This window comes from Barbatula barbatula, assembly GCF_947034865.1.
Source record: "Barbatula barbatula genome assembly, chromosome: 25".
NCBI classification, from domain to species: domain Eukaryota; kingdom Metazoa; phylum Chordata; class Actinopteri; order Cypriniformes; family Nemacheilidae; genus Barbatula; species Barbatula barbatula.
Window position 1 is genome coordinate 12138406 of NC_136788.1, and position 23547 is coordinate 12161952.

Sequence of the window (23547 nt, forward strand, 5' to 3'; positions counted from 1 at the left end):
GGGACTTGAAGGGGCTAGGGAGAGGTGTGTGTCCAAGGGGAAAAAAAGTTTGAGGTGATGCCGGCCGGAGGACTGGCTGAGGCACCGGCTGGAAGGCCGGCTGAGGCACCGGCTGGAAGGCCGCCTGCGGAAGGGCAGGTCCGGCCGCCTGCGGAGGGGCAGGTCCTGATGCCTGCGGAAAGGCAGGTCCTGATGCCTGCGGAAAGGCAGGTCCTGATGCCTGCGGAAAGGCAGGTCCTGATGCCTGCGGAAAGGCAGGTCCTGATGCCTGCGGAAAGGCAGGTCCTGATGCCTGCGGAAAGGCAGGTCCTGACGCCTGCGGAAAGGCAGGTCCTGACGCCTGCGGAAAGGCAGGTCCTGACGCCTGCGGAAAGGCAGGTCCTGACGCCTGCGGAAAGGCAGGTCCTGACGCCTGCGGAAAGGCAGGTCCTGACGCCTGCGGAAAGGCAGGTCCTGACGCCTGCGGAGAGGCAGGTCCTGACGCCTGCGGAGAGGCAGGTCCTGACGCCTGCGGAGAGGCAGGTCCTGACGCCTGCGGAGAGGCAGGTCCTGACGCCTGCGGAGAGGCAGGTCCTGACGCCTGCTGAGAGGCAGGTCCTGACGCCTGCTGAGAGGCAGGTCCTGACGCCTGCTGAGAGGCAGGTCTGGACGCCTGCTGGATCGCTGGCTGTGAACCCGGCTGGAGAACCGGCAGGAGCGCCGGCTGGGCTGGGTTACGTGCCCCCCTCCGTTGCCTCTTCCTCTTCTGCCGAGCCAATCTCCTGGTAGTCGGCTGGAGGAAGGAGGTGAAGGACGGGGCTGGCTCCGCGTTGGAGGCCTCCGAAGAGGACCCCCAGGACTCTCTCCTTCCACGCTTGCCCTGAAGACTGGTGGTTGGTGGAGAGGTTGCAGGGTCCGAGACTGATGGTGCGGTGGTGGTCACGACCCCAAGCTCCAGGGTGTGATCCTCAGGGATCGAACCCAATGGGGTCGTAGAGCTGAGGCGTGTAGAGACCCTGGGCAGATCCCGATCACTAATCCGCTGAACAAGATCAGTGAAGCCCAGGTGTCTCTGTAACTTCATCTCCTCCTGGGAGAGCGGTTCTGCAAGGCAGCCGTTGAAGATTACCTTCAACTCCTCCTCCGTGAAGCAGCCTCGCTTTGCCGTTGCCAAGAACTTGTCAGCGAAGTCCCATATGTACATGTCTCTCTGGCGGAGGCCAAAGAGAAGGTACGCCTCACTAGCACGGGCAGTCGTGTCCGTACTGCCTGCTGGGTTCAATGTGGGTTGGTGCATTCTGTCACGATTTGGCTTGGACAGAACCCAGATGCAGGCAGACGAGGAGTTAGATAAAGCAAATTTTATTTAAATGTGAACAAAACTAGAAAAACAAACACTTCCCTCTCTGGGGACAAAACGTGGTCTACAGGAAAAACTATATAAATCCACAAACTTAGAAACAGGTAATCCAAAACACGAAGTCCACAGAACAGCAAGACATCCAGTGATCACAAACATTAGACAATAGATAAAGACAAAGACAATGCACCAACACTGAACAGAGAGAAAACTGAGACCATATAAAGGGAGACACTAACGAGGAGTGATTACATGGGGAGAGTGGTGACAGCTGATGGGAATGAAACCCTAACGAGGTGAATTACAAAACAGACGATGGGAATGAAACCCTAATGAAATTACAGGACATAGGAGGGTGGGGCTGAGAGACATAACAGGAAGACACGTGGCATCACGTAACAACATAAAGCCACATGTCTCCACACATAACACAACAGAAACCCGAAAGACGTGGCAATGTCATGACTCTGCCCAGGGAGCTTGAAAGCTCGAGACAGGAAGGACAGAGTCCTAACAGTCGGTCTCCAACGTTTTGTATCATTACGTTACATGGAAGAAAGTCATTTAGGCATCATAAAGGTTTAAGTAAATAATGTCATTTTCCTTTTTGGGTAAACTAATCCTTTAAAGCCAATGTTGCTAAAAGACTGTTAGTACATGCTGAAAAAGGAAATTTGAAAAAGAAAAGTTTGACAAAGTGTAATATTTAAAAGAACTGCACCAAAGTTTTCCTAATCATTCGTTTCAGAACAAACAAAAGTTTTAATCTGTTTGAGATGCCCAAATATTACCTTTGTGGCTTTGAGTTTCCTCTCATATTGCGATTTCTCTCCTTCAAGTTCATCAACTTTGGTCTTTAGAAGGTGGAGCTCCTGCAGCAAAGCCTGACAAATAAACAAATACACAAAACAACAATTACACACCGCCTCCAAACTGGCAACACTGTAGCTTTAACACCATAGAGTAAATCTACCGGATTAACCATAACAATCTTTATGTTCACCATAGAAGCATCAATTCAGTTCCCACACACCGTGCAGTTAAAACACGCAAAAGCTCCAGAGATTCCTGTAAAACTGTACTGGCTTCTCACAAATAGCAAAAGGTAAACGGTAAAAACATCTACCACCACTAAGCCCATAACCCTCTGGAAACTCTCCAGCACTACTCGGCAACCGCTAGCATTAGTGACCTCCATCATGCAGAACCACACCCAAAGCAAGTTAGGACAATGTGTCAAAAACAATACTACAACACCAACGGGCGTGAGATTTCCACAGTGGAGTTAGTAATCCCTGTCAGGGCGCCCACATGTGAGATACGGAAGTGGTTAAAAATGAGTAGAGGGTTCTCGAAGTAAGTCCACCACGTAAGACAGATCTGCCTACATTCTCTCCTCCGCCTCTGCAGCGACAGCAGCATTCCTCTGCGTCCGAGGCACCGAGACCCACATCGGGGCTCCGGTCGAGAGCCTCGCGTGCCGCGGCGTCCCCCTGGCTCTCAAGGGCCTGCTGTTTCTGAATGCGAGTGCTGATTTCCTCCTGGAATTTACACATCTGCTCCTGCAGTTCACTTATTAGGTTTACAACACTCTGAGAGAGCAGAAAAACAAGCCAAAAAAAAAGAAAATAAAAATCAGATTCGGTAAAACAATAATTAAAGTGTCTTACGAAGTTTTTACAGATAGTACCAGTTGTAGTATTTCCATAGTGTGACCAGAGTATGAAAATAATTGAAGTGTAATTTATATATTTATATTTTAACCAATAGGAATATAAAAAGCCAAAATGATGTCCATTGTTTCTAAAATCTCAATAGTCTCTTCGGAAGATGTGACACCAACGTCTCAAACTGTGAAGCTATAAAAGCAATAATGTAGCAATAAAGGTTTCTCTCAAAAGCAATGAAGAACAATGGGCATGTAATGCTTAGTTTATGAATCACAAGTAACCGATTAGTAAAGCTAAGCTATACTGAAATGCTAACACCGTATGCCAGAGGAAGTGTCGTATGATCTTTATTGACACTGATAATAAGACACATGTTGTGTGTTTATATTTAGCTTTGTGGGGTGTCTGTGGGGAAAGTGTCCGGGCCTGTGGTATGTTCAAAGTGCATTTTTGCCATTCCGTCATTTTGAATGGAGCCGTCCAGCTGTCACCTTTGTGGCTGGTGTTTGTTTATGCAACAAATGCAAGGGCAACTCCGTTACCACGGCACAGAGAGCGTGTGGTGTGATGTCACTACATGCAACGTAGAAGTGTCACCAGAAAATGCTAAAAGAGTGTGTCAATATTCTAAACTACAAATAAAATGAATTAAATCATGCTTCTTTTGTCAAGAGTCAACATTTAAAAAATGCTTAAGAAATGTTAAGCAGTCGCTGAAAATATGCACTTTTGCGCTTAGTAATATTGAACTATTTGCTCACACAAATTGTTATGAATTGCAAAAATTTACAATTAAAGAGTACAAAGAAGTCGACTTACAAACAATTAGCCTATTAGTGACATTGACTAGTTTATATACTGTGTTTTTTTCTTATACATATATTTCTTAGACGATTAATCCTTTTTTTTAGCTTATCCTTTTTTTTGCGCAGTTTTGCGCATCACTATAACACAAATACCAATGACAAATCTACATACCCTGTGAATACAACCTTTCCTAAGCATAATTTCTAACGGTGGATGACACAAAAGATATTAATATTAATAAGATGCACCACTGCCGTTACAATGAACGGAGAGGAACGCAACACTCAATATGGCCGCTCTAGTGAAGTCCCGCCTTACAGTAAAACGAGCCAATGGTCAATCAATAACAACTGACAATTCTCGGGGGCGGGGCTCTCGTAAGGTGCTTGCCAGCCTGTGAGCATGTGCAGTAGATGAGGCAACATCGAAAAAAATAGATAATCAGAAATATGCTGTTTAATTGGAATTTTAGAAATATCTACCTTCCCCCATTCAAGAAGATAGGACTGTTTACTTGCTATGACGTAAATAGCTGCCCAGAGATGTTGCAAACATGGTCGCCAAGTGGCACGACTTACGTAAACGGACTTTGATGACACCCATTTCTCATTCGTGTTCAAAACTGCTTTCGTGTTGTTTGGAGTTGAACGTTCATCGACTGTGTTCAGCAATTCTGTCATTTGTCATTTCACGTTCATCAAACGGTCCATCACTGTCTCTCATTCTCCGCCTCCTCATGCTATTGTGTCCCAACAGATTAACATCTTCCCTTATCACAGCATTGCCTTTTTGACACTGGGAGCTTACGTGTGACGTGGGTTTGGAGTGCGTATGCATAATTGCCAGTGTGGACGCACACATCTGTAAATCATGTTTGTTTAAACACGCTGTCAGCGTGTGGAAGGGCTGAGTCCGTGTGATAGTACAGTTCGCCCAAAATAGCACAATTGTTCTTAAAACACAACATGAATTAAACTGATCAGCACCGTTTTCTCTACTGTTTTGACGTATTTTCTGTTGACACAGGAAGTGTGGGCGGTATATAGAGAAAACCAATACATTTAGAGGATGTTTTTCCATCTCTTTCTGCTACAATGACAAACTCTCATATTTTTAAGTTTTCCAGTTTGGGAAAACGCATAAAGAATGGGACCCTCCCATCATTAGCTTGTGACGCCAAACCATAAATTCGTTTCAAGAATAAAGCTTAGGACAGATGCATGTTTAAATTTTTATGGTGTTTATCTAAAGTTTACTTTGGTCTCTGTCCTAAAGGCCCATGGGAGGCTGATAAGAAATTAGGTGCTAAGACGAGATAAATCTACAGGATCTACATATACACACCACTACACAAACACTGCCATGAATTCCCAAGAACCGTTTCCATTAGTCAAATCTAAACATGAGATAAAATACCTGATGTTTACTGATCTTGTTCTTCAAAAATATTTTTTTTATAAAGGTTTGTATAGTTTACTTAAACCAGTAAAACATTTCTGTTGATTAAAATCAAAGAAATATTGGCCTTTTTAATAACAAAAATTTGAAATGTGTCCACAGACAAAAACCCCAATAGGGGTTGAACGACCTCAGATTTTCTGAAGTCTACGATTATGTGATTAAAGTCGCGTTGTTGTCGACTAGTCGATGACGTCATTAATAAATAAAATAAGAGCGAGGGAAGGAATGTTTTGCCACTGATTTTTGCAAAATAGTCTCTAAATATATAGTATCCAAATACAAATAAACTATTCTTCATCTATTGCACAAGAGCAACAACTAAAATAAAACCATTTTAAAGCGCAAGGTTGGTGGCAGTCGGGCTGTGCAGCTAAAGAGCAGCAGGTGGATCTCTACAGCAGCTTAACGTTACTTCAGATCTGAAGCGTGTGTACAGACCAAACGGCATATCACTTTAGAACAACGTCAATATATTTATTAGCCTAATGCAACAGACTTACAAATGCAGCACCTCGGTGACACAGCAGCCAATACAAGGAATATTTGTATTTATTTAGTTACTTTTATGTTATTAAATGGGAATCAAGTACAATAATAGCCTATAATATAAAAAAAATCTGTGTGTAGAAGCACAGCGCACTGAAATCTATGTTACGTTAGGCTTTACATGTGAGATTTTGTGGCTTCAGATCAAATCATGACTGTTGCGGGTGAAAACACATTGTAAATGATGCTTGCGGAAGCAGTACAAGATAACATATACAATACTATGGCCGGGATTGTAACAGAATCCCACTGAAGCGGATGGGAATGACATCCAGCCTACGCGCAGCTCTCTTGGAACAGCCTCTTCTTAAAGGTACAGTGTCAAAATCACGCATTAGAGCATTAATGTCAACTTGTCGACTAGTTCATTCAACCCCTACTACACACAAAAATGTAATAAATAACCAATAGAAATAAATGAATTAAAATAAATTAATAAACTAAAATTGAAATAAAATAATTTATATAGCAATATAAAAATGTCATAAATAAAGTGAAAAAACAAGCACATAAATTGCTTAGAAAATACACAAATTGCTTGAAATAACACACAAAAATTATAGAACAAAAAAAAGCTAGTTCAAAGTATTAATACACTAAAGTAACTGAAAAACAAACTATTATAACTCTTCAGTCTACAAAAATCATTCATAGTAAAAATGATGTTATTCTAGAGCTGCGAGCAACTCAAATTTTACTCAAAATGGTTTGCAGGCCTACTGATCTAAACTAGTAGTCAACATGCAAATATTAAGCAGTATTATTATATGCATAAAAGAAAAAACAGCTGTCTGATGATGCTAGACAGACCCTAAAAAAGAGCAAATAAAATATGGCCTAAAGCAACTCATCACTGAAAATAAAAATATGTTATATTGTTCTTGTAAGATTTCATTATAAATGCACCCCGTGCCCTCTGTGAGCTGCGAGTCTATCACTATACCTCAGCCTTATGATGTCTGGCCTCTTCATCGATGTGGTTGTGTGTGTCCTCCATACCGACCAGCTTGAGTTTCAGACAGGAAACTTCATCAATCAGTTCTAGTTTCTGAGTCTCTAGTGAAGTTCGACTGAGGAGCTCCTAAAACACACACACACATGGTAGGAAACACAAGGTTACATACACACAAACACACACACACACACACAGGTACCCAGAAGTACTGCAGACAGTCACACAGTGCAGACGGCTTCTCGCTGCTCTACTGGGCAACTCTCACAGTAAAGTTAAGCAAAATGCTAAGCGCCGCTAAATATACTCGTGCGATGAGCTCTATTTTTACTTCCTCTGCCTCTTCGGAGAGCGTGTGTGTATAAGAATGTGTGTGAGGCAAAGGGCCAGAAGAGGGAAACTCCGTTTCTCAACATTCCTGATACTGAGGGCTAATTTCAGCAAGGCTATGAGAGTCTTTGTTAACCAGTGTTTCAAATTCCAAGAAGGTCATAGATTGTTGTATAAACATTATTAGCCGTGCAAAAGATTACTGCGGTGATAATATGGTATAGTAATGGTATCAGTTGGTAATATTATAGCACTCTGATGTACTTTATAGTACCTTCGTACTGAATGATATTGTTTGTATACCACAAACATATCTTCTGATACTATACTAGGTGAATTATCACGATGCTGTGCCATGTTCATTATTGAAATCTACAAAACAAACCAAATTTCCTTCATACACATAGTAAATACAAAATGTTTCAATTTAGATCTAGTAAAAAGTTTTATAGTGTGCACTACAATATTTTGTAGTATTAACTTTTTAACAATAATTGTGGTAAAAAATGTATTATACTTTAATATTTACTATGTTAAGACTCAAAAACACTGGGAGTTTTAGCAAAGTTTACTGTGATAAATACTAAAGTAAACTAGAACATATTCACGTATTAACAAATTCAACTGTGCGTCAAATTTAATTTATATGGCAATGTTTATAAAGGGAAATGTTACACCGCGTCTACACCGGACGCGACCGGCGAGACACGACATGACACACGTCTTGTTCTTATGGGATTAGCGAGTCGCGCCACATCCAGTTTGGACAACATGTACAATTACAATAGGTTCTAATGCCTTCTATTTGTTGGGTCACATCACACCACGTCCGGTGTAGACATGGTGTAAGGTTTACTTTAACTGTGAAGCAGTCAATGAATCATTCAGCCAATTTGTTCGAATTCAAATGAATGAATGACTCACTGAATCAATATCTCGTCCGAATTGTTCAAAACACACTCATTTAGAAGAGAAACACCGCAAAAAGGCAGACGTAAGTGTTCAAATGAATGTTAATGTGCATATGCAACGTTACTTAAAGTACTGCGATACTACAGTTTAAAAAATAGAGCAGCATCGCAGGAATTTTGAAGCTTTAGCATCGCTACCGTAGCACCGTTACAATCCTATTATAATACCATGACCATAACAGACAAAGAGAATGATGTCATTAATACCATAATACTCTTTTGTAAGTAGATAGAAAACAATTTTAAAGATGGAAGGAAAGCAACTTCCTTGATGGATTAAGTATCAGCTCGGAAAGTAGTAATTACTCAATTTCACCTTTTAATTTTACTGTCCCATTTTACACACTGAAAACACAGATCTCTTTCTTCCTATTCCTCAGTACTTCCTCTATTTAGTTCCTGAATACACAAAGCCCCATGTCAATCCAAAAAAGGCTCCTTGACATATACTTTCAATTTTCTGAATGTATTGTATATTATTTGCCTAATGTGTACAAATTCGCAGACATGGAGCACTTTTCCACCAACGCGACCAATTTTTCTCGTTGCTTAATAGTCCACTCTGTGGCGATCCATGCCAGGCGGTACATAAATGGTTTCATTTTCCACTGCAGGGGTGGTAACTATGAGTGACAATCATTCTCTACTAACATCATACCAGTCCACAGCATATTATATAAAACAGCATAGAAAGATCCCTTACATTACATATTTAATAGACTATAACAACTCTTTCACATCATTGAATTTAATCCTTGCTAAAGCGTTCACAATTTGTCTTACTATTTTAAATTGAACTAAAGGCCAGCAAAGTCCTGTTGTAGTTAACAAAACCGCAGTGTCTAAGCTTTGACTGTACTTGCCCCATCAAGCAGGACAAACATGAGGGCTTCTTCTGTCTCACCATCTTTCCATCTCTTGCATTCCATACTGATAGGATTGTTGGCACAGCACACTGCTAAGAATCCTCAACATCTTTCGAGTCAAAGCAGCTTTTAATAGTGTGACTTTTTCACAAATTTGACACCAATTGGTATGAAACGGCAATAGAAATACCGGAAGTTCATACTTTATGTATAGTAACATGTATTGTTTATAAATAAAAAATATAAACAACATTTAAGGCAACAATAATAATAATAATATTTATATATTTAAATGATATCAAATTATAAAAAAAATATTGTTTTATTAAAATTACACTGCAATAAATAACAACAGTAACAAATGTTATAAACTCTGGACAAAATCATTTAAAACAATGTCCGATTTATAAAGAGGGCTGTCAAACGAGGAATCGCAATAAATTGCATCCAGAATAAATGTTGTGTTTTTGTATAATATATCTCTGTGAAATGTGCATATTTATTTTGTATTTATAAAAACACACATACATGCATATATTTAAGAAAAAAATAAAAAGAATAAACCTTTATAAATAATTGTAATTATGGATAAATATAAATAAATAAATGTAATTATTTCCTAAATGTATACATGTATGTGTAAGTGTTTGTAAATACAAAATTAATACGCACAATACACAGACATATATAACGTAAACATAAACTTTTATTCTGGATTCGATTTTTTTTTGACAGACCTAAAAGAAACCCGTTCAAATTGTTAATCATTTATCCTTTTGTAAACATACTCTGGCAGGAAAAGTTTGGTCATTGTACGTTTATGAATTTGTCTTCAACAGGATATTATGGAAACCCACAAAGAAGTGACAACGTCTTGGGTTTCTCTTGGCACTGCGTAGCAGTTACAAAACCTCATAAATAAATCCAAACAGTTTCTCAATGCAAATTAAGGGAAACGCTGCCAGTGAACTCTGGTGTGTGGTCACAGTTCACCCGAGTTACTTATACAGCAAACAATACAACAAAAACACACATTTATCACATTTACAGCTATGGCATTTACACCAACAAACAAACAAATACAATGAGCTTAGGTTGGTCTACGCCAAGACTATGACACTTCTAACCCACATCATAAATCACGTAGATTGAAAACATGCACCATGGCTTAGAGGGTATAAGTCAAAACTACGCAATTATAACTTGCGCAACTGCCGGTAAACCATGAGTTGCTTGAGTTTCAGGTGTTGAACAATGTGTTGAAAGTTGTCACACAGTGTCTGTCAAAAGTCCAAAGTATCCTACCTGCTGGAGCATTTCCTCAGTAGAAATTAGTTTATGGTGGTGTTCCTCCAAGGAGCTTTCCAGATCCCTGATCTTTTCTCCTTGAGCTTCAACCTGGTCAGTAAGGACGCTAACCTAAATACAGCAGAAAAACGTTCATTCAGATAAACCTGAAACCTGTTTCGTTCACTCCCCCCACGAGTCCTTTTCACGTTCGTCCTACAGGTATGCTAATGACGGTTACAACACACGTCCACCTCCAGCGTGCAAACACAGCAGAGGAATGCACATAAAATCCCAGACGGCTGGGTTAAAAATCGCCATTCTTCAGACAAGATGCGCCTCAATATTGACAGTATGAGCCTCAAATGTTTAGAAAATTGTCTTTTGTTTAATCCCAACTGAAACACTGCCAACCAGCAGGACAGGTAAAAGCAGAAGTGGAACACCTTGAAGGAGCCAATCCTTTTCATCGGTGTAGACAGCCAATCAGAGCGTGACAAAGGCCGGCTATGAAGTATGTCACCATTTGGAACTGGTTGTAAAGACAAACACTGTAGACCCTGTAGTATTTTTTGATGCCAGTATACCCTCACATATTCTAGTTTATTGTGTAGAGATTTGTCTGAGGTCTAGATAGACGTCTACTACTGTCCTGGCTTAACCAATGGTGCAAATCTAGTAAAAAACGGATAGAAACGTGCCGGTAAACACGCAGAACGCTTAAGCAACCCTATAAGGACATACTAAAACCACTCAGAACACTTTAGCAACCACCCTAACATCATGGCAGCAAAATTGATGTAGATAGACCACCTCTCATTATTATTTTGTACAAATTTTAATTAGCATCATTTTTGGCTTATAAACGTGTGTTTGGTCCCCCGTGTGGTACAAAAATAACTGTATGAAAATGCTGAGAACTGTGGCATTTGCATTGTAAAAACATTCCAAAGCCTTCTAAGTTGTCAGCAAAAAACTAAACCACTCCAACGTTTTAAGCAACATCAACCATTCCACTATGATCGTCCCATAACTGTGATCATTGTGAATTAGAAAGCGATGGGGTGTCACGTGTCTCTTTCCTTCCCCAGTTTGACCCCGTGTGGTTTAAAAGCGTGTTGGGTAGTCTTCTGCTCATTGTGTTGACATTGTGACTATTGTGTCGAATGAGGACTGGAGGTAAAAAAACTTACCTGGAGAACCAAAGACTCTTTGTCCCCTTCTAGTCTTGCCAACCTCTCCTGATAGTTCTCATTGTTGCTGGAGGACTGATGGTTTTCCTGTGGAGACACACATGCACTTGTTTTTATTATGGCGGGGATAGTAATTTGATTTCTATTGTCTTAAAGAAAGAGATCAGCAAAAACATGGACAATTGAGTACTCAGAGAGCAAAACTTGAGCCACACAGAAACTGAAAGTCAACAGAGAGGCGGGCAGGAGGAGGTGCTAACCTGCTTGTCCACTTCTCTGAATGAATGGCATGCCGCCAACGACTGAATAAACTTCAACAAAGAGACGTACAGCGGCGGTCAACACACATTAGTGAGCTGTTGTAAAGGTGTAAAATGACTCTTTGGCAGCGAATAAAGAGTTCTAACCAGACGGCTTTCAATGCTAATCCAATAAAGGAGCTCATTACAAATTAACTAAGGCATTTGCATAAAGTCACAAACTGAACTAAAAAACTGCTTAGCCACACTGAAAGTGAAAGATGTACCTCAGGGTTCCTTAAAAACTTTGCGATAAACCGAAAGCTAGCTAACTGGATAAACAGCTATGAATTTAGAAAACTAAACACAGAAATCTAACTCTGCCATCTCTCTTTAAAGAGTCAATATTACGAAATCATGTAAATTACATTTCATGCAGTGTGTAATGTTGCCGTGTGAATGTAAGCAGTCTGTCAAGTTGTAAAGCTGAAGGTGAATAAATAACAAAGTTTTTTGTCTTGGAAAAAAGGAAGTCGACTCTGAATCATGCAAACGATTCGTGCCCTAGTCTGATTCGTGAACCGCCGCAGATTTACGTTACTACATAAAGTACCCGCTTACGTTTTGCTAGGACTACCCGCGAAAACTTCTCTCTTATCCGCTTAACACTGTAGCTTGTGAGCCTCGTTCGTGGTTAACCAATCATTGCAGACTAGACCATCTGACAAATCAGATCAGAGTTGGCTGGTAGAAAGGAGGGGATTAGACGGATGATTCGCAGAACGAATTATTTGAGAGTCAGTCAAGAAGTAAGGTAAGAATAACTCTATATTATAACAAAATAATAGTGTTTTACACCTTGTATGTATGTAAACGTATTGTTGAACACGACTAAAACCAAAACAGGACCTTAAAAATCAAGAATATTTCCTCTTTTAAAGTTGTGTCCATGAATGTTAATTTGGCAACTATTTTACAGCTTTCATTCACTATCAGAAACTGATTTGTGATGAAAAAACACACTGAAAAAAACAGTTCTCCCAAAAATAAAAATTCTGTTATCATTTACTCACCCTTAGCCACCATTGACTACCATAGTAGGAAAAATTACAATGGTGGACGGTGCCCCAGATCAATTTGCTTTCCAACATTCTTCAAAATATCTTCTTTTGTGTTCAACAGAACAATCACATGTATAAGGAAATAGAAATGTTACTACAATGGTAGTCAATGGTGGCCAAGAACTGTTTGGTTACAAGCATTCTTCCAAATATCTTTCTCTGTGTTCATCAAAATACATTTATACAGATTTGGAACAACTCAAGGGTGAGTTAATAAAGACAGAATTTTTATTTTTCCCCTTTTTTAATTTGAACTCTCCCATTAAACCTGTCAGCGGTTACACCAAAAGATAACCTACAGACAACATCTGTGACCTTCAGAGAATCAAGTTCAGAGATTCATGATGCCCAAGAGCACACACTCAATTTATCATCCCCACCAAAGAGATGTGTTTTTCAGCAACACAACACACAAATCTTGGAATTTCCCTCTTTTCATGTCCCACGTGGCGCTGTAAAGGCCAGAAATGGCTTGAGAGGAGCTCTAAAGAAACTACAGAGATCATTATTATTACTACTACACTGTCGAAGAATGTATGACAGTATTGAGTTTTACAGTACAGACCCTCCCAAAATGCACTCCATTTCAGATATGACCTGTTTTCTTGTTATTCCACAACAGGCATAATGACTGTAATTTCTCTTTCTTTGGAATGCATGCTTGGTTACATTTAACAGCAGGGGTGCCTGTTTGAGTGACAGTGTCCTCACCCAAAACGTTAAGACACACGCACGCTCCACATTAGGCTTACCGCAATACCACAATACCTTGTAAAGCACATCAAGCGTGGCAAGCGCGCGCTAGCTTTTGCAACGCCTCTTGCCTTCAAGAACAGGTGTGCACATTGGTGATCTGAGAGCATGTGCTTTCAAATTCAATTTAACTGCTTGGTTTACTACTTTGAGTATGGAGTGTTATGTTGGTGAAAGCTTTTTTGTTTGTATTCAAGGGCATGAGCTCAGAATGATTAAAGCTGGAAAGGACAGGATAAAAAGCGCTTTTGTACTATTGCAAATCAGCCCGCCGCACATCCAACACCAACACAAAGCCTGAATCTTTTGGCTACAATAAAAAACAGATGACGACAATAACAAACATTTTGACAAAAATCCAATCCCAGAATGTTAATATTGTCATTTAAACGTCACCAATAAAGCACTCATACCAGAAAATATTGTATACTGAAAACATATTGAACATCCGAATCTGAAAACGCTCTATTCAAGTTACACATTTAGCAAGGTATCGAACACACAACCTTTGCATTCGAGATACATTAAGTGAACAGCACAATAAAAAAGATCAGGGAGATCATTAAAGAAAATCAATATTAGTACGGAAACATCTTAAAGAAACAGCAACTCACCTTTTTAAGCCAAGTGAAATGCTTATAATAGTCAATTTCTTCTTCCATGCTGAAGGCCCATCTCTACCCGTTATGGGAAGAGGGAGAGACTGTGGATTTTAACTCTGGGTTTCACACTACGCCTGTTTCACAAAGCCGTTAACAACAGGACCTCCTAACATACTTAGACAACTGCACAAACCTTGTTTCTAAAGCCAGACGTCTGCCCAGAGCCCCCCACGTCTGCTGCCCGACCAGCTCCACAGAAGCTGTGTGTGCGCGAGCGTGTGTGTCAGATGGAAAACAATGTCCACGAGGTTACACTCCCGATACGGGCTACCAAACACTGTCTCTTTATATCTCCCAGCTGAAACTCTTTCTTCACATGCTGAAGTTCCTCTTTCTTTGCAGTCTCACAACACGTCCCCTCCCATTCTGCCCTTGGCTCTCTTCGCAGCCTTTTGGTTTTTCCCTTTGGTGAGAAAGTGGCTCTAATTAAGTTTAGGTCCAAACGCAAGTCTGAACTGACACATGCGAGTGTCTTCTTCTGCACGAGAGAGAGAGAGAGAGAGAGAGAGAGAGAGAGAGAGAGAGAGAGAGAGGGACTGCCTTTCAGCACTGCCGCATCTGTTTTTCCTCAAGACTGTAAATCATTAGACTGAAGACCCTGTTTCCTGGGGAGGACATTTATCCATTCCTATATGTTCGTTTATCTTTACAAGCCACCCTCCTGTCCAGTTCTCTTCTTCATGAACAAACAGCTGACTTTTGAGACACTGAATATAACAGACGCACAAGCTTGCATGATCTGGAAAGTGTGGAACATAATAACCTTGTGATCTTAAGCTTGAAATTACACTTTGAAAACCATTTTATTTATTTATGGGATAGTTCAACCAAAAATAAAATTTTAGTCATTATTTATTTTCCCATAAGGCCATTCAAAACCTGTCTATGACTCTCGCTTCAGTGGAACACAAAAGTAGATATTTTGAGAAATGTCACTGGTTTTGCTCATACAATGGAAGTCAATGGGGGCCAATGTTGTTTGGTTAGGTGCATAAGACAGAGCTGTTGGTTTGTGTAAAGTGTGTATGTCGTGTGAGGTTAACTAATAGCGCACCACTATATATTATCATTTTTATTTAGTTTAATAATTAAAACTTGTTTTCCAGCTGCATCGAGTCCATTTATCTAGAGCCGTATAATATGCATGATGTGGGTTAACATGATAGAAATAGCGTAAGCGTAATTCTACTATTGAAATAAGTTCTCTGATTGTTCTGCGTCTCTGTGAGTGTATGAGTTGCACACTTTAGCATGTTACAGGCGTGACACTCGTGGATTTGTCTGTATCTATACGAGGGCATGAACTTCATCCACAGAGCTGTTCTAAGTTTATTTACGAGCATTTCACAGTTTCAGTGAAGCGACAGTCAAACACACTGAAAGTAAAGCGTCTAGGCGACCACCCGCCAAAATAAAAGTCTGCTTAATTTGAACCAGATGAAAAAATTACGAGTTCCATTTATAAACTGTAGTAAACACTAAAGTATACTTTATTATTGACTATAGTAAGGTTCAAATATACTAAACGCAAGAAATTCACTGCAGTTTACTGTAAATACTATAGTATACAGTATTTTTATGGACAAATGTGTTTACTACTGTATAGTAAAGCATTGAAAATACAGAAATCAGATTAAAGATGATAACAGACGTATACTTGTGCTACAACTATTTGGCTTGGCCTGTGCTACAAAACTTTAAACCTCTGTAGCACTGGTCCTATGTGCAAAAAAGGTTAATGTAGAGCCCTGTTAATCATTTAACCCCTCTGCTCAAACCATCTATCACATACAGTAGGGACCAACGCAGGACAGAAAGGCATTAAAGAATGCAAAAATATTATTTTCGGGTCTAGTGAACATTCAAGGAAACCAGCAACTTTTCAGTTACAGCTACGTCAATCCCCATTACGCCCTCTTATACTCGGCTGTCTCACTCCGTGCACTTCCTGTTTGTGTCATAAATTCAAGGGGGAATACTCTCACTCCGGGGACCGCTGTCATAACTTTTAACCATCTACAGCTGAAGTTATGCAATGACACTGTTGGCTTGGCTGTTTTCATTGCATTATCACTCGACTGTTCAGTTTGACACAGTGCACCGCTTAAACGCTGCCTGGGAACTTTCCTTAAACCAACCCAAAAAACACATTCTCCAGTGGGAACTCACGGTTATGTCGAGCTATCAAGTAGTATTAGCGGTTGAAACCTAAGATCAAGCAGAAGCGAATGTGTCTTATTAGTGTAGCACGTAACTTATCCAAAGAGCTTTGGGAGACCGGCGCTGCACCTGGCTGAGTCTCTGATCCTGACAGCTGTGAGGACACACAAGTGTGCAAATGCATACATAAACCACCCCAGATGTATTTTAATGCTATCAGACAGACGCCTGTCGCACGTGCACCTAGGTCTCAGATAAGTGATAAGATGGACCCGCCATTCTTATCACTATTCTGCAGGCGTCGCCAGCATTCCAACCATGCTGCCGTGTCACCAGCAAGCATCATTACGCGTAAAGACGAGCCAGATATGACATGTAAGAACAAAGTGGAATCCAGCCCCTCTAATGCTGGAGTCTTGCTATCGCGATCGCATTTCCTGCGCTGTTTTTACCAGCTGTAATTAGCATCTATGTGCGTTTGATCTTGCTCAGAGACGAGTTCAGAGGGTCGCGAGCTTGTGTGTGTGTGGGTTTTAGATAGACATCAGGCTTTAACCCACCCTCATCCCCACAAAAACAAAACCACTGATTGATCTTCGAGCTCCGCCAACAGGTTGCTTACAACACAGTTTTTCTGTGTTCATTGACCTGTGAATCAGGGCAGGCAGCTGACCAGAATCATGTGAAAGCATTTTCCATTTAAATACCGAAATAAATGAATCTTGTGATTGTTTTCGGCAAAAACGAATAACAGCGACAGATCAGCAGGTCGCACATCACCAAATTGATATATGAGCATACATTTCTAAAGTGTCAATGTCAACTTACCCAGGAGACACAAGATGACAAATTCTGGCTAAAGGTGACCAAACCGTATTTTTTCACAGCAAGAGAAACAGAGCTGAGCGAGCGAAGAGAAATAAGGAGAAAACAATCGTGCAGAGAGAGAAAAAGTAAAGAGAGGCAGGCAGGAAGCGCAGCTCTACCAATGTCTCAGAGGAGATCCAGCATCTTTAAAAACATTTGAGCAACATATATTTCACCGTAATTGTGCCAAAAAAGTTTTGAAAAATATGTCAAACAATATGAATATCTGGCAGTGGGGTAAGAAAATAACTAGTTTATACAAAATCTTAAATTTAGTCATCATTTATTCAGCCTCATGTCATTCAAAATCTGTATATGACTCTTTCTTATGTCCAACACAAAAGAATATATTTTAGGAAACGTCTCAGTGGTTTTGTGTCAATACAGTTGAAGTCAATGGGGGTCAATGTTGTTCGGTTACCAACATTCTTAAAAATTGTCTCCTGCAAAAGAAAGAATATAAAAACAAATTTGAAATAACATGAGGATGAATAAATAATGATTTTTTTTTCATTTGAACTATCTATTTAGGATATTAGTGCTGGAAATACGAAGCAGTGATCCAAGACATCTGTGTAATTATGTGTGTAAACATTTCCACAAAGTCGCTTTATCTCTTTATGTTTACTGTAACTTGAGAATCCCGGACCAGACTGAACGGACATCAAACATCAAACCTCAAAATTGAATTATTGTCAGTAACTTCAAGTTGGATAAGGGTGAATAAACTGACACATAATCCATAATCGTGTTACGTCACACATAAACGCTGCTTACCGATCCCCTTTCCAACCAGTCCATAAGGGTCTGCGCGGTGCTGCAGGGCAGCTGAGAACGCAGCGAGGCACGGCCCTCCTCTCCGACCTGCAGCTCCAGAGCCAGTCGCAGCTCCTCAGCCAACTGCAGAATCTGTAGAGGCCCGACGCTCACGGGAGAACCCAGATCATACAGCCCGTTACTGTACTCAACCGCAGCCTTAGAGCCTGTGGAAAAACAAGACGGACTTAATACAAGACTGTGAAGAATTGGGGACTTGTGGTCCAAACACATCTGGGTGCTCATGTGGGACACAGGTTTCGCTCTGCAAGAAAAATACTATAAAATACACAAAGTACAGTAAATGAATAAACATTTATTATTTTACACTTTGAAATGACCATAATGCCCAGCAATCAAATAAATATAATTCGCCTGTATTGTGTCTTAAGAGGGGGAACAGAGAAAGAAGAAGAGCAGAGGAGATGGACCATCACGCCATATCATACATCATCACATCATATTAGATATCACCCACGCCACTGTGGCCACGTGTCGCCTCCATCATGCAGCACTACAACACATCCAACCGTCTCCATCTGGATACGAGAACTTAGGAATAAGAAATTGACTGGACATCTGGAAATTATCAGGACAACACTACATTAAAAGCATCTGATGACATCCATCCATTAGAAGACTTAGAAGACAGCGATGCGGTTAGCACTGAATAAATAATATTTTTATTTTATTAAAATACTTCTTTGCCTAATATGACCACAGCTTTAAATGTTAAGTTAATGAAAATTGATGGTCTGAATCGAGTGTACTATGCATGGAAAGCAATCTGGAACAATATTAAATGTACAAATGCACACAAATTGTGCATTCAGGCGCATGTTTCTTGGTTGGCTGAGGGGATTTAATGACCTCACTGGTTCCTTTAATGAAGGAGAAGGGGCCGCTGTGCCAGATACAGAAAGATATCCTGGGGGTATTTCCTAGCCCTGAGATTACAGCAGTAAATATGACAAAACAAGATATTTATGTTTTATAAAATTATAGTTATTGATAAAAACATGTCTAAAAAAATGAACTAGAAATCGTATATTAACTTAATTATGAACTAAACGAAAATATTAACTGTTCAATTTGGACATTGTGGATGACAATTCCTTTATAATGAAAAAATATAATGCTAGTTTGAAGTTCTGTTCGCAGATTTAACTGGTATGGTCACTAAATACAAAGAGAACAAATGCTTATAAGAGCGCTCCTAATAAATGAGACGTTCCTGCTGTCACCAGCAGGTGGAGGCATTTCAAGACCCTTGAGGAGCTCTTACAAAAAATAATGAATCCTTCAGCAAAATAGATCTGCAAAGACACACACGCCCGCAGACAAATCTCATCTCTGTCTTTCAATCTTAAACCAGACAGATAGACAGACAGACAGACAGACAGACACTCATTTAAAGTTTATATTGAGCCTCATGGTATGAAGTCTGACCACAAATAACATTTGATTATTAAACAATCATGGTTTCTAATAATACAAATTCACAAGTGATAGAATTAAAATCCCCTGCTTCGTGATACGTAATATTTGTCATGTCATGCTCGAGTCCAGTGTAATTATAACCCATGACCTGTACTTTTCTTCAAACTGTTATGAAAGTCGCATGCCGTCCAGTTTACACAGCAAACGTCCCCCAGCCTTCATTTTCTGGCTTCCCACATTAAACATTTATCCTCCATTAGTTAAATCATGCTGGCAATCGCTGAGCTTGCTTAAGGGGCTACACAGCCCCCACACCCTCTTTGTTCCCAACCCAGACGGAGTCCCCCTTTAAACTGCCTGTTAATCTGCTTTGTACTTTACAAAGTTGTACATTGTCAGATCAAAACCATTTTTTTTAAACATGTAAAAAAAGAAAACAATTCTTCCTTGTAGACTCTTTATTCATCTCTATTTATTACAGTAATAAAGTCCTGCTACAACACACTGTTTTCCTTGCACACCTCTTGATCTGTGCATACCCTATATGAAGTCACATATTAACACTATATTTATACCTTTGAACAACGTTCTATTAATATTTCCAACACTATGTTATCAGATTCACACATGCAGGGTGGAGAAGAATTAGCGTGCACAGATCAAGAGATAAATTCAAAACATTGTACTGGAGCAGATCCTTATCTCACCACTTCCTGAATAACAGCCAATCGGAAACTGACAGGAACATCTCATTTTCCCAACCCATTTTTGGATGCTAGTTTGAAATGTACGATTGGTGTCCCTGTATATCAAGCCAACTTCTTACAACAGCAGAAAATGATCCGTGCCAAGTTTGGTGTGACATTGTAAGATGTGTTGAATGAAAATGTAAATACTCTCGCTTACCAGCGATAATATCATCCATTTGCTCCAGGGCTGCTTCTAACATGTGACTTGCATCTGAGGCCATGGCCAGGCGTCTACTGCATCTGCTGGTTCATTCACTGTGAACTGCAAAAATGCGTCATTATTATTATGCAACGTAATGAGTAAAAGTCACACTTCCAGTTGTTGGGAAAGCGGGAAGACACACATTTCGAAATTGAGGGCGGAGTCAAACGAATTCACAGCAGAGATATCTTGCAACACTTAGATATCTTGTTGCTCATAACTGAACAACAGTGGTACCCATTCACTTCTATTGCACGAACACAAAACCAATGCAGGTCAATGGGTTAAATCATGAGTAAATATAATTTTCCCTTAAATGTAACTTGACATTACATACTGAAAATGCACTTGGGTTTGAAACATCTAATACGTTTCATATTTAAAGCATACAAGCTATGCTTTTGGATAAAAATACTCTTTAAATGCATTAACCCTGGATTTTTTTAATCGATGTGACCAGGGTGACCGTCCCTGAAGGGCCTCGGTGCTGATGGGAAACTTGAGAATAATTAGGGCTGTCAGGGTCGAGTTTCGCCCTATTGTCATGCCTTGTGGCATGTGTAATACATTCATCATATATTCAGGCGTACACACACACATGATCATTCAAAAATAAGCACAGCGATGGCTCGAAATGACTAAAACCCCTTTGTGGAAACGTATTCAGCGAACGACGCAACACAGCGAGCGATCAAATATTAGATTTTTCACACAGCAAATAAAAGAATCCAATTGATTTGACAAAAATAGACCCAAGACATCTAAAGGGATCGTTCAACCAAAAATGAAAAGTCTTTCATTATTTATACATCCTCATGTTATTCTAAACCTGTATGAGTTTCTTTCTTCTGCAGAAAACAAAAAGGAGATATTTTGAAGAATGTCGATAACCAAACAACATTGGCCCCATTGACATCCCTTGTATAGACACAAAACCACCAACACACCTCAAAATATATTCTTTCGTGTTCATTAATCAAATTTGTATTATACATCGTAAATGTTAAATCATCTTTATTAACCCACCACTGTAACTGGGCAACACAGACACGTGCCACTCATGCGGCGGGTCACAAAAGCAAACTGTGAAAGCTGAAAGGGTGCACGCGCTACAATGACGTTCATTATCCGGCTCAATTTAGCCCGATACGAGGGTGTTGACTCCATTTGTGGCTGAAACAACGTGATTCAAACATACAGCAGGGCTACTGTATAATCACGGAGCTGATAAGAATATAAGCCTTCAGTTAAATTACAAGAAGAGATGAGCGCAGCCTGGTTCTCTTCATTAGAAGATAACATGCTTTTTAATTCGAGAAAAAAAGGGAAAATTTAGTTTTCCGCAAGCGTTACGCACACGCCCCGGTTTTTCGAAGGGATAAGGGCGTGTTTGCCGTTTCTCATACTAAATGGCTTAAAACGAAATTGTGTTTTATTTGATCGTAATGATGAGGCGGTTCTGTACTTTTTTCGGTCATTAAAAGATGGCACGGTTTTAAAGACGAGGTGACGCGCCTGTAGCGTTCACCAAACAAGTCTCACCAAACAAGTTTTACGGTTTCATTTCTATCTCATGACTTCAAACAAATATTGAATATACTGAGAGTCAAATGAATCATTAGTGCCATTGTAGTTTATGAATCTGTGCACAGACAGTGCTGGCAGATTTGGTAGGTTCCAACTGCAACTCCATGTTTTCCTGATACTCGAGCGTGACCGAATCACCCGGAGTTAAGAGTTATCAGGTGACCTAGCCCTTCTTCTGCTATCTCTGTCATTACTGACATCACACGTGTCACATGTCTGACAGTATTAACAGCACAATACTGAGACCCTGACCACTTAGACCACCTCTGTATTTGCGAAACTCTGATAAGCAGCACAAACAGAGAAACTTGTAAACAGTAAAACCTTGAATTACAAAGGTTCTTTGGTACTTTGTCTCGTTGTAAGCCTAAATATCTCTCTAATGTATTTCTCGTAGCGGTTTAAGCCACAGTATTCATGAGGAGGCGTTGAAAATGTCTAGCATAGTGTTTGAGCCTGCTTCATATTCAGGAAAAACAGACATGCAGCAGAAATAACAACAGCATGTTTATTTGAATTTTCTAGATTTTGCTGTTATGTAAAATGTTTTCATCCTGAGAGTGTATTTTCTAAAATGCTGTATTATGCAGTACGATAAGATGATAATCCAAAAGACACTTTAGTGGTGAATACAGTTACAGCCTAAGGTGGTGTCTAGATTTAAAAGACCTCAAGTCTGAGCATGAAACAATATCAAACAAGACAAGCAAAAAAAAAGACCAATGTAGTGTCTGGGAATAAAGAAATCCAGTTTAGGCAAAGTCTGTACAGACTGCTTGTTTGTTAAGAGACCAAGTACAAACACAAGATTTACAGCAACTGGTGCATTATTTACTTGTGATTGACATGTGACGAGTTTAGCCAATATTATCTTACCAAAACTGGCTATTCTGTGGGGTGTGTATAAAGTTTACCATTTCATATTTAAAATGCTGTCAGCGCTTTGAAGTCAGCTAGCTTAAGTAAGATGAATGCAAACTGTGCCCTTGGAACAACCGTTCGCTGTCATTTAATCCAGGATGTTACGATTAGCCAACAAGCTACTACAGGAAGTCCCTGTGTTTTAAAGCTATACTGTACTGTTGTTAATGATGAACAGGGCTCATCGGTGGTTGTCTGGGAGGTGGTATCACTTCAGGTACTCATTTATCACTGAACTATAAAAAACAACAACAAATTGTTCATTCCTGTGACCATTTACACATTTTTTTATGCAGGTTGTACAGTTAGAGTACCGTACAACTAATCCATACTGTTAAAGACCTTGGGCAGAATTTCTGCCGGGGGAAGAAGTGGCATCAGCATTACGTGTCAAACCAATAAACCCGGCACGTCAACACAGCTTAATATGAGAATATCAAAGGCAGCTTTAGCATCCCCACTCAGCACCCAGCATTAAACCATCCTGACGTGTGTGTGTGTTCAGCATGCAGCTGACGGGCACGACATATTGCGTGGGCATTGCTCATCCCTCGCTTCACTGCACGTTGTCTTTCACGTATAGTGGCGGAGTAACAAAAGCACGGAAC

General features: G+C 40.1%; 1 protein-coding gene across 14 annotated transcripts in view; it reads right to left on the reverse strand.

The window, feature by feature from the left end:
* The window catches only part of ppfibp2b (PPFIA binding protein 2b), a 38237-nt gene that overhangs the window by 11350 nt on the left and 3340 nt on the right, over positions 1 to 23547 (reverse strand). For 6 of the 14 annotated variants that reach the window (XM_079450197.1, XM_079450196.1, XM_079450194.1 and 3 more), the window contains exons 2-8: positions 20387 to 20491; positions 18002 to 18207; positions 11423 to 11509; positions 10248 to 10361; positions 6767 to 6904; positions 2728 to 2931; positions 2131 to 2223 (exon numbers count right to left, since the gene is read on the reverse strand). In XM_079450197.1, the coding sequence (XP_079306323.1) occupies positions 2131 to 2223; positions 2728 to 2931; positions 6767 to 6904; positions 10248 to 10361; positions 11423 to 11509; positions 18002 to 18207; positions 20387 to 20450 (906 nt within the window). In that variant the 5' untranslated portion in view covers positions 20451 to 20491. Of the gene's footprint in view, positions 1 to 2130; positions 2224 to 2727; positions 2932 to 6766; positions 6905 to 10247; positions 10362 to 11422; positions 11510 to 14149; positions 14789 to 18001; positions 18208 to 20386; positions 20492 to 23547 lie in introns of those variants that run through there. The other 8 variants (XM_079450187.1, XM_079450198.1, XM_079450193.1 and 5 more) reach the window with 4 other exon arrangements.